Here is a 12636-nt window from a genome sequence, read left to right as displayed (position 1 = left end):
TGAGTGAAGGTTTTACAAATGCAGAAGTAGTCTCAATTGTTAATAATTCAACATTACAAGCAATCCGTAAAAATGAATTTGTGCACACAAATGAATCCTTAAATGAAGGGTTAAACAGTATTTTCCAACTTCGTTGGAACCAAACAGTGTCAAAAGCTGCGGACGAAGGTTTCTTTAATGAACTTCATTTAAGTGAAGTAATCAACTCAAATAAATTAACAGTTGATTATACAATGAATGAAAAAGAACGACCTTTTAAAACAAAATGCATGCATTTATTAACAACGGTAAAAAATTGGTCACCAAAGAACAATCCAACGGAAATCAGTAGTCTTAGAATGCAAAACATTGGGATGAGTATTCAAACACAGCCAGTTGACTATTCACAAGAATTAATTGTGGAATTACTCGATTTTATGGCTGAAGGTGCATTTATTCGCCAATTACGTCGTTGTAGTCCAGCAAATACGTTTGTCACACAAACTTCATATTCTGGGCAACTCGGAGAGCGACTTAATAAAACATTTTTAAAAGGGTGCTTAAACTACCGAATGGAAAATACACTTGCACTCATTGAAAACCCTACTCAAGGGCTTAAAACATTATCCGGAACAATTAGTTGGGAAGCTTTAAACAAAACTGCTTTAAAGGATTTACAACAACGTACTGCACTCTTTACCAGTTGGTATAAGAGTCGAATGTTCTGCCAACTTAAACCAGACCAACGTAGTTTAACGAATCGTTACGGGTATAATCCAAATTATCAGCAAACTGGGTCAAGTTCCATGAACCGATTTAAAGATCGTATTAAAGCCCGATTACGCGAATCTACTCACCAAGCACACCCGCTTTATGCAATGTCTGGTTCAATCCGTGGAACCTTTGGAAGCCGTGGGTATGAAACACGACTTCAACGTCCGCTGACTGGTCCTGTAACACAAATGAGTCAGGAATTTTTAAATATTCAGTTTAAGTAAATTTCTAAGGGTATCCCATTTTATTGGTACCCTTAGAAATTTTTATATTTAAACATCATATTGTTTTGCGATATACTGGTAGAAAGCTATAATATAAACGAGCATCGTGGATAATAATGGAACCGTTATTAGACGAGAGCTTTGAAAGAAATGTTGAGGATTTCATATGTCAGGATCTACAGGAGAACGTCCTTTTAGTGACATCGTTACTAGTATTCGTTACTGGGTAATTCACAGTGTTACAATTCCGTCACTCTTTATTGCAGGATGGCTTTTTGTAAGTACTGGTTTAGCTTACGATGTATTTGGAACACCGCGTCCAAACGAATACTTTACGGAAGAGCGTCAAGAGCTTCCTTTAATTTCAGATCGTTATGGTGCACTTGCCCAACTTGATGATCTTGTACCAAACTAAAAAATTTATTTTAATGATCGACTCAGTCTCTGAGTCAATTAAATAAATTGACAGAAACGCATCAAACCCGCATTGATGCAGCTAATTTAGCCCCATTTTTTATGTCAGTTAAAACATATCCAATTTTTACATTCCGTTGGCTTGCAGTTCACGCGTTAGCTGTTCCAACTGTGTTTTTCCTTGGGTCAATCACAGCAATGCAATTCATTCAGCGTTAATTCAGGAGAAAATTGTATGACAAACCCGAACCCAAACAAGCAAACTGTTGAGTTAAACCGTACTAGTCTTTACTGGGGTTTACTTCTCATTTTTGTACTCGCAGTTCTTTTTTCAAGCTACATCTTTAACTAATTCTGCAATTGTAGGAAACACATTTTATGTCTAACACAACAACAGGACGAATCCCATTATGGTTCGTAGGGATGGTAGGAGGACTTGCAGCGCTTGGACTCTTAGCTATCTTCTTTTATGGTTCTTACGTAGGACTTGGATCGTCACTTTAATAAGTGAAATTCATCTAATATTCTGGGCGAAGTGCAAAATCGCCCAGATAAAAATTTTGTTTTGAAAATTTTTGCCTAATTGTGAATTAATACAGATAATTTGTATTAACAATACACTAATGCCATTTGGTCATTAGCTAATCGGACCTTTTAATATGAGTAAAGTATATAACTGGTTTAACGAACGTCTTGAGATTCAATCAATTGCAGACGACGTTACAAGTAAATACGTACCGCCACACGTAAACATTTTCTACTGTTTAGGTGGAATTACCCTTACATGTTTCCTCGTTCAAGTTGCAACAGGATTCGCTATGACATTCTACTACCGCCCAACTGTAACTGAAGCATTTGCATCAGTACAATACATTATGACTGAAGTAAACTTCGGATGGCTTATCCGTTCAGTTCACCGTTGGTCAGCTAGTATGATGGTATTAATGATGATTCTTCACGTATTCCGCGTATACCTTACTGGTGGATTCAAAAAACCACGTGAGCTTACATGGGTAACTGGAGTTATTCTTTCAGTAATTACTGTATCATTTGGTGTAACTGGATACTCACTCCCTTGGGACCAAGTAACAAACGGAGGAGGAGCGGGGAGACGGCGGAGGAGGTATCAAGTTTACGTTTGCCACAGATTAGCGCGTTCATTCGTTCGTTTATTTTTGTGATGATGACGATCATAACATAAGTCGATTTCACTATCATTTCACCGCGCTCGAGAGCGCGGATAGCACTTGTTGTACGCTCGCGCTGGGAACGGACGCGTAGTCGCCGTGGGCAAGCTTGGAGCCGACGACGGGTTCGACCGCAGACGCAACGCCTTCGATGTGTACAGTGAGCCCCGTGGGACAGGCGGGCAGTAGCGACTCGTGATCGTCGGTGATGTGCATCTCGTCGTCGTCTGCCGATTGCGAATCGGAGATTGCATCGCCGCCGCGACCGATGATGAGCGATGCCGAGCCGTCTAGTCTGAATCCGAGCGAATAAATTCGCATCGCGCCCTCGTCCGTGAATTTGACGAGAGATAGCGCGTTCGGTTCGGCGAACGTGAGGTTAAAGTCACCAGAGAGGTTCTCCGCGAGTGCGGAAAACGCGACGACCGCGTGAAGAGCGCAAGCGAAAATCTCGCATCGCCCGTCTCGCGCGGCGACGCTCAGAGCGCGTCGCACCGAGTCCGTCAGCTGATCGCCGTCGGCGTACAGACCAGGACCCAGTTCTCCTCCATGACGCCACTGGATCGTAAACATTAGCGATTCTTTGAACGAAAGCGCCACCGTGTACGCGTCTTGACGCTTTAACGTGCAGCCAAACTTGGAGAAATCAATTGCCGAATCGTTCTCCTCCAACGCCGACAAGAATCCTTGCGCGGCGGCGATTCGACGCACGTCCGCTAAGACAGCGTTCACTGCGAATTCTGAATGTTCGTACGTGCACGTCTCGTTCCCGATGCGGGCTGACAAGCCGTCGGTGCCTCGCAAGGACACGTGCACTTTGAGCGACGATTTCGTTCGCACGGCGCGCTTGAATTTGCTCCGTGCCCATCGCGCGGTGTTTGCGACGACAAAGCTTAAGACGTGTTCCGCCTTCTTTAAATCTACACCCTTGGACGTCGGTCGAACGTCCATGAATGGAAGTCGAAGATTTTTGAGCGCTCGCATCAGTGCCAATCGTTGGGCGTCGACCACCTTCTCTCGACACGCCTCTTCAATGAGTTTGACGACGATTTCGGGTTTTGCACCCTTACGAGCGCCGAGATCGAGTTTTTCGATGGAATCGACCACATATCTTGTTGCCTGATTGATTCTGTTCGCTCGCACTAGCGCGAACGTCGGCGTGGCCCCCATCCAGGTCGCGATGAACACGCCGCCGTCGCTTGGCATGACGGGCACGAGAGCCGTCGGCACCGTGCCCGTGGGACACACGTCAGACTTGGCCCAGGGATCGCCACCCATGGTACTCGGCGCGGGATGAGCCGACGCACCAGATGCACGCAGCAAGCCCTTAAGTTCTTGCTGCTCCACGGCCACCGAAACTTCCTCCACTATGCTACTGATGGCGCTATGACCTTCAAGAGCTAGCCTCTTTGAAAGTTCAGCCTCGGTGGCGGAGGGTACGAGATCGTTCGCGCCGTGGAGCATGAGCTTCCCATCCGAGATGCGACAGGTGATGAAAATGCTCGTAAACCTGGAAATCTCGAGACGGATGGAGGGACGCACGTCGTCGCCCCATTTATCTTCGTCGTCTCGGCACGCGCATTCATCCGTCGTCGACGACTCCTCCATTATTGTTTTGAAAGACTTCTCCGATGCCAATTCTTCAGCAATCGCGTTCAACTTCTTCGACGACGCGATACGTATGGCGTTGACGACAAGCGCCTCCAGATCGATGCACTCGTGATTAATGAACACGTCGTCAGCGTCTTCGTCGCCGGGAGCCTTTGCCGTTGCGAGCAACTCTGCTTTTTCAGGATTGAACGACACGTCCAGTGCTCCGGGCGCACCGCCGTCCGATTTACGCCAAAACGTAACTTTTAAGCCCTTGAGCACCCCCGCCGCTTCGCCCTTGACAATCTCAACCTTGATGGCGTTACGCGACCAGCGCGACTCGTCGTCGCCGCCGCCGCGCTCTGCAATTTCCTTGAGTCTACCAGCTTGCACCACGATGGCGTTGGCGGACTTCATCAACACCGCGTCACTGGCGATGCGATGCAATCCGGTGAGGTGCATCGGCTTGAGCGGCGGCGCACCTTCCTCAGGCTGTTTACCGAACGGAAGCATGCCAACCATGCTCGCGCACGCGATATCGGCTAATTTTCTTTCCTCCGCCTTGTTCAGCGTAAACTTCCCATCTGTCTCGCCCGCCAATATTTCTATAGATTCTACCCGCCATCCACCGTATCTCGGCTGCTCTATCGCGTCCGGAGCGACAGGTCCTCCCAGCGTGAGCGTCGCGCGGTACTCGCCCGCGACGCCCACCGCCGCCTTCCCGCTCGCGATCGAAAACACCTTAAACTTCTCACTCGGCCATTCCATGTGATCATCCCTCACCCCACATCCGTGCGCCTTGGAGCGTATCAAACGTTCAGCGATCTCCTCCTCGAACCTGGTCTCGACGTCCTCGCGCGCCGCGCGCTCGTCCTCCGTCTCCTCTCGCGCGTCCCCGTCCTCCCCCCCCCCCGGTCCCGATCCGTCCTCACCGATCATGAGCGGTAAAAACCCATAATTCCCATGACACATCACCTCCAGCGCGCCCGGGAGATCCCACATCGGCGCGCGCGCCCACTCCAACTGCTGATGCAAGTGAAACAATCCGTCGCTCGCTCTCGCGAACGTCTCCTCGTGCGCCGTCAACATCGCCCGCGCGTTCGCGGCGACGGACGCAATCTTCGCACTCTTCACCGCCCACCGTTCGAGCGTCTGCACGCGCGCGAGGCGCTGTCGCGCCCGGTGCGCCCATCGCGCGAGCTCGCTCGCCCGCTCCGCCTCCCCCCGTCCCGGCGCCGCGTCGCACAGCGCCGTGAGCTCGTCCCGCGCCCGCGCGCACGCGCGTTCGACGAGATCACCGATCGTGGTCGTCGCCGCGCGGCGCGGGAGCGTCTCCATCGACGCCCGTCGACGGGCGCGGCGCGATGGCGATCGCGCGCCGTGCGTCGATGGATCGAGTGGGTCATCGTCGAGTCACGACTCGTCACGCCCCGTCGTCCACCGCGACCGATGGACATCGCGTGTGAACATTGGCACCAATCAATGTCCACGGTCGTCGCGCCGCGACGACGTCGTCGCGATCGCGGCGCGCGGCGCGTCGGGGTGTTTTCACGCGACGCCGCCGCCGACGCCGACGACGACGACGACGACGACGACCACGACGACCACGACCACGACCACCACCACCACCACCACCACCACCACCCGTGGGCACGTTTCAAAGCCTCGAACGCGTCGCCGTCGAGGGATGTTTCACCCTCTTCGGGTGATGAAAGAGCTCACGAGGCCGCGGACGGTATCCAAAAATGACCAGACGCCGACCGCGTCGAGCCCGTCGCCCCCCCCGCGGAGAGTATCCAAAAATGACCAGACGCCGACCGACCGGACCGACGGCACCCGCGACCGGCACCCGCGCGTCGACGCCTCGGCCCGTCGTATAATCGAGCGCAAGTCGCCCATCGACGCGCGCGTGACGTGGATGATACGAAGACGCGCGCGGCACATCGCGTCGACGACGCGTCGAGCGACGCCGCGTCGAGCGACGGGACCTCGAGCGCGGGCGCGCGCGACGGGGGCGAGACGTCGACGGGGGTCGAGGCGTCGCGACGACGTCGACGCGGGCGCGCGGGCGCGCGGGCGCGATCGGGGGTGACGCCACCGTGGGTTTGAACGCCACCGAGGGGTGGACGACGACGGCGGCGGCGGTGGTGGCGCGATCGAGCGCGCGCGCGTCGGTGGAGGCGGTGGAGATTGAACTCGAACGCGCGACGGTGGCGCTGGAGCGGTTGGAGGCGTCGCAGGTGGCGCTCGAGGAGGCGTCGCGGGGGGGGGGGGGCGGATAAAGCGTACGAAGACGCGCGGGCGGAGAACGCGGAGGTGATTTCGACGCTGCAGGCGCGCGTGTACGAGCTCACGCGCGCGCTTTGGGAGCAGAAAGGTGGGTGCGACGGGTGTACGGGAGAAGAGGCGGTGAAGGAGGGGACGTGGGTGTGAGTCGCGCGCGATGTCTTTTTTCAGTCGGAGCGCGCCGACGCGCGGGGGCGATAATTTGGCGAGTTATTTGCCCGACGATCTGTTCGAGGAGTCGCCGAGCATCGAGCGGGTGATGACGAATGCGCCGAATACGGAGATCACGTTCGCGGATCTGGAGGTCGTGCGAGAGTGCGCCGGGTCGCCAGGGCCGCTCAAGCGTTTCGTTCCCGAGGCTTCCTCTCAGGCTGAGATATTGATACAGACGCCGATGGCACAGATACATCCCGGGGGATTCGCGGGTGCGCTCAAGCGCGGGCTCGGGGATTCGCCGTCGTACACGCTATCGCCGCAGTCGTCGCTTAAACCTCCGAGTTTCGGGAGCGATAAGCTCGGGACGAGCTTCGGCGCGGACAAGGTGTCCCCTCCCATGACCGAAGCATCGCCGCCCGTGGCCGTGTACTCCTACGCCACGAGCGCCGGTACGAGCGCTCATCGTTTATCGAGCGGTTTTGGGTCTGGGAAACCGCCTCGCGCGGGATTCAAACCTGGTTCACTCCAGCATTCAAAATCGAGCTTCGGGGACAGGGCGACTCGTACTTCGATGAACGGTACCCAACCCACCTCGACCGTCAAGTTCACCGGCGCCGCGTTCCGATCGGCTCGGGACGAGTACCTTGAAAAGGTGCTCACATTTTTAACGAACGAGCACGGGGAAGAGTGGGTGCCCATTAAGAGTAAGTCTGGCGTCAGCGGGCGTTGCCGCAAACCGGTGACGATGCCAGAGACGTATCTCGAATTTTTCGACACACACCGCGACAAATTCGAAATCTGCAGTGAGAAAAAGAAAGTTCGATTGCGCGAGCGCGTGCTCAGCGACAGTGGTGAGAGCGATGGCACGGCAGTGGACAGCCTGAGTGATGGTCTCAAGCGCCTCTAATCGCCGAGCGGCGGTGTGTACAACGATTCAAGCAGCTTTGAACGTCACGAAACGTTCTTCGTCGCGTCATAACAACAGTCTATAATGAATATGGATTGATCGCGTGCTAATACGATCGCTATTGCGCCTTGAGCTCGTCGCAAAACTGCCTGAGCTTCGCCAGGAGGATCCCTCGCTCCTTGAGGCTCGTCTCCACTCTCGACTTAAACAGCTCCTTTGCCTCCGCACTTCCGTCCTTCGTCGTCACCTCGAACGTGTACTCATCCTCATCATTCGTCGAGCAGAATTCTTTCACCTTAATCTCTCCCTTGACCGCATCGTCGTCGTCTAAATCGTCCGCGCGCGTCTCGCGCCGCGCCTCCCACCGCAGTGTGAAACTCAGATCGAAGCACCCGAACTTCTTCCCGCCCTTCCGCGTGCTCACCGAGGCGTCGCCCTCAAATTTAGTCATCTCCACGATCGTCGCTCGTCCCTCCGCGACCGGGACGGCGAGATCACTTCCGATGAGCAAGGTTTCGAGTTTTTCTTTCGCCCACTTCATCATGTTTCTCTCCTATTCATTTTGAGAGCTCTCGGTCAGTACGTTGGAGTTCGCATTCGCTCGAGCTAGACGCACCTCCCAGTGCCAGCCGTTGATGTTCGTGCCGTCCTGGCGCTCGGTGACGATCCATCGAGGGTCTCCCTCGCCGAACTTGGCCATTGTGGAAGACGAGGGAAAGAGTGAGGAAGAAGCGCGACCGCAGCCGGCACCGGAGCTGTGCTACGTGGGGATCGCATGCGTGCGAGCTACACAAGTATATTACAAATCACGAGATCTCTACCCTCGCATTTCGTTCAATGAATGTTTCGATTGGAAATCGTTGCCGGTTAGAAGTTGTCGCCGCCACCCAAGCCGAGAAGCTGCGAGTACGACGGCGCCTTCGATTGGAGGAGATTTCCGATACTTCCCGACCTTCGGTGCGCGCCCAAGCGACGGTGACCACCTTCGAGCGCTCGAGCGTCGGCGCGGCGATACGCCTCGACCATGATTCGCTCGCACTGCTCGTCCGAGATGATGTCCTCTCTGCGCGCCCAATCGAGCGTGTTCTGCATCTCAATAATTGTCATCCCGCGCACGTCCGCCGTCCTGCGAAGCATCGTCGCTTTATTTTTCAGCTTGATATCCATCGTGCACGCCGGTTGCTCCCACGGCTCGCCATCGACGTGCATTGGTACTTTCTTATCGATGACGACACGCACTTCTCTCGCCTGACAAATGCGCACCGGCTTGTCGACGCCCATGTTCAGTTGACCTAAGTGTAGCGCACCGTGCACAACGACAATGTCCACGAGGCCATCTTGCATTGACGACATGCCATAAGATCCCTCGCGCTCCCACATCCGCACCCCACCCGCGAATGAATTGATGTTGAGTAAAATAACGCCCTCAGCCTCGGGTGGAATGGTTTGGCGAACGCCGTCAGCGTAAATTCTGATGCTCTTGTGAAGCCCAGCGCACGAGTGCTCCAGAAAATCTTTAGCACCGAATGCCCCGTACAATAATTTGTTTGTCATAGCGCTGAAAAACAATTGAGGACGCGCGTTACGCGTTCTGTGAAACAACAACGCCGCCTGCGCGTCCACGCCAATGCCCAGATAGTTCTGAAACACTATCTCCTTCTTCTTAGGCGGCGCCCCCTCCTTCAGCGCGGGTTGTCCCGCCGCCGACGCCAACTTATTCATCGACGTGACTGGATCCGTGAGCGCTATCTCTACTTGCCAACGATCGAGAGGTACGGGATGCGCCTCGAGTATTTGCACCAGGAGCTCGGAGATGAGTTCGTTTGAGTATCCGCCGCCCCATCCGAGGACGCGCGCGAGATCGTTCCCGGTCCCCAACGGAAGAATCCCAACCGGCGGCTTCTTAGCGACGTCCAACTCATCCAGGGTTTGCAAAATCCACGCCACGGTCCCGTCACCACCCGCAACAAGAATGCGAACGTTTGGTACGTTCGCGAACAACTTCAGCGCCGCCCTTGGCCCGGTGTTGTGCAAATCCACAACCTGTAACGGATTCAGATTCGACCGCAACCCCTCCAACAAATACGGTCCCATCTGCCCCCCGCTCTTCGAGTTCACGAACACCAACAACGGCGCGGCATCCTCCGCCAACACCTCAACGTCCACCGACAGAATGGGCGAGTACGCGTCCGCGCCGCTCGACATCCGTCCCAACGGCCCGCCCTTCTTCTTGATATACTTATTAATCTTCCGCGTCACGCGATTCAACGGCGACCGCATCGGGGCCTCCGTCACGCACTCCGGAGGCAGGATCAACCGCGCGTGTCGAGATTGCTTCAAGTAATACCACCACCCCTGCTTCTCCCGTCGCATTCGCACGAGCTTCACCAACGCCCACTGAATCGCGATCGCGCACGCCACCGTCACCGCCATCGTCCGCACCACGCCCTCAAACGTCACCGCCGACGTCTTCAGCGGCGTCGTGATCGTCTCCACGATCGCCGTGAGGTTCAGCATCGTCCCCGAGAGATTGATCGACGCACCGCTCGCGCTCACCGTCCCGTCGCTTCCATCACCCTCCGCCCCCGTCGCGACCCGCGCGTCGTCCGCGAACCCATTCGCGAGATCAACGATGAAGCGTTTCACGTAAGAATCGACGCGCGCGATCGCGTCCGCGACGGATTCGCGCGGCATCGACGTCGAGGGATTCGAAAATTCAATCCTCGCGCGCGTCGCCGTGTGTCGCCCGTCGCGTCGGTGTCTTCGCCCGCACAGCGCGTCGTTCGGTCGACGCGACGCGCGCGCGGTCGAGCGCGCGCGCGGGACGCTCGGCATCGCCGTCGCGCGCGCGTTCGACCGCACAGACGCGCGTGACGGACGGACGCGCGCGAGATGCGAGCGACGCCGGCGGCGGCGAGCGCGCTCGCGCGATGCGTCTTCCGAAGCGAGCGACGATGCGGACGGGCGAGCGAGTGGACGGCGCGGGGGAGTGGGTCGTGGCGAACGCGCGTGATGTCGTCGGCGAGCGATGGGACTTCGCGCGCGCCGGGGGAGGTGACGTTCGAGGACCTGGGCGTCGGCGCGAAGCTGCGGCGCGCGTTATCGCGGGCGGGCGTGGAGACGCCGTCTGTGGCGCAGCGAAGCGCGATGCCGGCCATCTCGCGAGGGGAGAACGTGGCGATACAGTCGCACACGGGGAGTGGGAAGACGCTGGCGTATCTCTTGCCCGTGATTTGTGATATGTTCGACGAGGGGACGGGGACCGTGCGGGCAGACGTCGGAAGCGGCGTGCGGTGCGTGATCGTCGCGCCGTCGCAGGAGCTGGCGATGCAGATCGTGCGTCAGGTGGAGAAGATTTTAGGGGATTTGGGACGACAGATCACGCAGCAGGCGATCGGTGGGGCGAACGCGAAGAGGCAGGAGGAGGCCATTCGGAAGAAGCGGCCGCTGATAGTCGTCGGGACGCCAGGGAGATTAGCCGAGCTCTCACGGTCGGGGATCTTGCAGACGCACGGCGTGCGGTTGCTCGTCGTCGATGAAGCTGACGATCTATTGGCGAGTAACTTCAGGCGGGACATGGCGAGAATCAGCGAGCACACGGGAAAGGGCGTTCCGGGTGGTAGACAGACGGTAATCGTGAGCGCGACGTTGAAGCAGGAGACGCTCGACGCCTACTCCTATCTCGCTCCGAACTTGAGACACATCGTGGCGACGTATGATACACCCGTATCGAGACCGTTGAGCGCGGAAGGTGAGGAAGAGACGAAAGAGGACGCGAACATCGTCGCGGCGAGAGACGAGAAGAGCGCATCGGCGGCTGCGCAGCAAGAGCTCAAACAAGGTGTCGTCAGCCTTCCGCCGCACATCACGCACTGCTCCGTCATCGCCGATCGCCAGCGTAAGGTCGACGAGCTGCGTCGTGCCATTTACGCGACGGACGTGCAGCGAGCGCTGATTTTTTGCAACTTCGGTCGTCGCTTGCAAGACGTGCAAGCCAAGCTCGGAGCGCGCGGTATGCGCGTGGGAATCCTGCACGGAGGCATGGATAAGATGGAGCGCCAGAAAGAACTCGCCGCATTCCGTCGAGGTGATTTCAGAGCGTTGGTCGTCTCTGATCTCGCGGCACGTGGATTGGACGTTGACGACTGCGACGCCGTGTTCAATCTCGAGCTTCCGACGGACGAGACGCACTACGTGCACCGCGCCGGTCGGACAGGTCGCATGGGAGCTCCGGGCGTGGTCGTCACCATCGCCGAGCCTTCAGAAGCGTTCGTTCTTCGCCGGTTCGAGCAGAATCTTGGGGTGAGGATTAACGACGTAGCGACGCGCGGCGGCGAGGTCGTTCGCGCGCCGTCGGATGGTGAAAGACGCGGCGGCGGAAGAAGCGGTGGACGCGGCGCGCGAGGCGGCGGTGCGCGCGCCCCTCGAAGACGTGAGGGTGACGTTTAACGCGATTTGAGATCCGAATGTTTTTGCTTGTGTATTAGATTTCAACGAAAAATACTCGCGACGCGCGCGTTAGTAATACACGTTGAAGCTGCCGACAGTCGCGTTGAGACGCTCCTTCATCTTACCCCATCGCTTTTCGCTCGAACCCGTGGTGAGGGTGTAAAACTTCCCTTGCGTCACCGTCACCACCGTCAGCGCGTGCCTCTCGTAGCTTTTCGTTTTCGTGACGAACTCAAACTGATAGTACAGGTGTCCGTCCTTATCCGTCCGCTCGCTCGTCGCCAGCACCTTCCCAGCCGCCCCCGGCGCCGTGAGCGCCTTCCCGACGAGCGTCTTCGCCACCTCTTCGGCGGTTCCAATCTCCGCCACGCTCTTGCGTTGCGTCGGGTACACGTTCAGCGCCACGCTCTCCAGCGGTTCGATGATGTCCTTGTACACCGCCTGCTGCCCGTCCACCTGAATCTCCTGCCATCCCACCGGGTACAGGAACTCGTACCCTTCCCGCGTGTCCTTCACCGCGTTCATCCCGCTCAACGCGAGCGCCGGCGAGGCGTTCGCGCACGCGACGCCCACGCCCACGCCCAGCGCCGCGCGGCGCAGCGCGTCCCGTCGCCCGAGCGCGCGCGCCGCGCCCTCGACGTCATCACCCATCCCCGACGCGCGCACGCTC

General features: G+C 56.7%; 10 protein-coding genes across 10 annotated transcripts; 6 read left to right on the top strand and 4 right to left on the bottom strand.

Annotated features, from left to right (window-relative positions):
• OT_ostta07g02430 (unnamed product) lies at window positions 1–977 on the top strand (the record flags this gene model as incomplete). Its single annotated transcript, XM_022983799.1, has 1 exon — window positions 1–977. A coding segment is annotated over one exon (977 nt), but the record flags the coding sequence as incomplete, so codon positions are not given.
• A 166-nt stretch (window positions 978–1143) lies between these two features.
• Window positions 1144–1392, top strand: OT_ostta07g02420 (Photosystem II cytochrome b559, alpha subunit; the record flags this gene model as incomplete). Its single annotated transcript, XM_022983798.1, has 1 exon — window positions 1144–1392. The coding sequence occupies one exon, from the start codon at window positions 1144–1146 to the stop codon at window positions 1390–1392; it is 249 nt and encodes an 82-aa protein (XP_022839430.1).
• A 234-nt stretch (window positions 1393–1626) lies between these two features.
• psbL (Photosystem II PsbL, psbL) lies at window positions 1627–1743 on the top strand (the record flags this gene model as incomplete). The annotated part of the gene is made up of 1 exon (XM_022983797.1): window positions 1627–1743. The coding sequence occupies one exon, from the start codon at window positions 1627–1629 to the stop codon at window positions 1741–1743; it is 117 nt and encodes a 38-aa protein (XP_022839429.1).
• Window positions 1744–2050: 307 nt separating this feature from the next.
• OT_ostta07g02400 (Cytochrome b/b6, N-terminal) lies at window positions 2051–2572 on the top strand (the record flags this gene model as incomplete). The annotated part of the gene is made up of 1 exon (XM_022983796.1): window positions 2051–2572. One exon carries the CDS (start codon window positions 2051–2053, stop codon window positions 2570–2572), a length of 522 nt encoding a protein of 173 aa, XP_022839428.1.
• A 33-nt stretch (window positions 2573–2605) lies between these two features.
• On the bottom strand, window positions 2606–5506 carry OT_ostta07g02390 (Mediator complex, subunit Med14; the record flags this gene model as incomplete). The annotated part of the gene is made up of 1 exon (XM_022983795.1): window positions 2606–5506. The coding sequence occupies one exon, from the start codon at window positions 5504–5506 to the stop codon at window positions 2606–2608; it is 2901 nt and encodes a 966-aa protein (XP_022839427.1).
• Window positions 5507–6611: 1105 nt separating this feature from the next.
• OT_ostta07g02380 (unnamed product) lies at window positions 6612–7517 on the top strand (the record flags this gene model as incomplete). The annotated part of the gene is made up of 1 exon (XM_003080285.2): window positions 6612–7517. The coding sequence occupies one exon, from the start codon at window positions 6612–6614 to the stop codon at window positions 7515–7517; it is 906 nt and encodes a 301-aa protein (XP_003080333.2).
• A 118-nt stretch (window positions 7518–7635) lies between these two features.
• Window positions 7636–8217, bottom strand: OT_ostta07g02370 (Activator of Hsp90 ATPase, N-terminal; the record flags this gene model as incomplete). The annotated part of the gene is made up of 2 exons (XM_022983794.1): window positions 7636–8070; window positions 8134–8217. The coding sequence occupies 2 exons, from the start codon at window positions 8215–8217 to the stop codon at window positions 7636–7638; spliced, it is 519 nt and encodes a 172-aa protein (XP_022839426.1).
• A 167-nt stretch (window positions 8218–8384) lies between these two features.
• On the bottom strand, window positions 8385–10211 carry OT_ostta07g02360 (Diacylglycerol kinase, catalytic domain; the record flags this gene model as incomplete). The annotated part of the gene is made up of 1 exon (XM_022983793.1): window positions 8385–10211. One exon carries the CDS (start codon window positions 10209–10211, stop codon window positions 8385–8387), a length of 1827 nt encoding a protein of 608 aa, XP_022839425.1.
• Window positions 10212–10529: 318 nt separating this feature from the next.
• OT_ostta07g02350 (Helicase, C-terminal) lies at window positions 10530–11966 on the top strand (the record flags this gene model as incomplete). Its single annotated transcript, XM_003080282.2, has 1 exon — window positions 10530–11966. The coding sequence occupies one exon, from the start codon at window positions 10530–10532 to the stop codon at window positions 11964–11966; it is 1437 nt and encodes a 478-aa protein (XP_003080330.2).
• A 69-nt stretch (window positions 11967–12035) lies between these two features.
• On the bottom strand, window positions 12036–12617 carry OT_ostta07g02340 (Twin-arginine translocation pathway, signal sequence; the record flags this gene model as incomplete). The annotated part of the gene is made up of 1 exon (XM_003080281.2): window positions 12036–12617. The coding sequence occupies one exon, from the start codon at window positions 12615–12617 to the stop codon at window positions 12036–12038; it is 582 nt and encodes a 193-aa protein (XP_003080329.2).
• Window positions 12618–12636: the final 19 nt, after the last annotated feature.

Source organism: Ostreococcus tauri (assembly GCF_000214015.3).
Source record: "Ostreococcus tauri WGS project CAID00000000 data, contig chromosome 07, whole genome shotgun sequence".
In the NCBI taxonomy this organism is placed as follows: domain Eukaryota; kingdom Viridiplantae; phylum Chlorophyta; class Mamiellophyceae; order Mamiellales; family Bathycoccaceae; genus Ostreococcus; species Ostreococcus tauri.
Note: the sequence above shows the minus strand (reverse complement) of the source record. Positions and strands in the feature narration are given on the sequence as shown.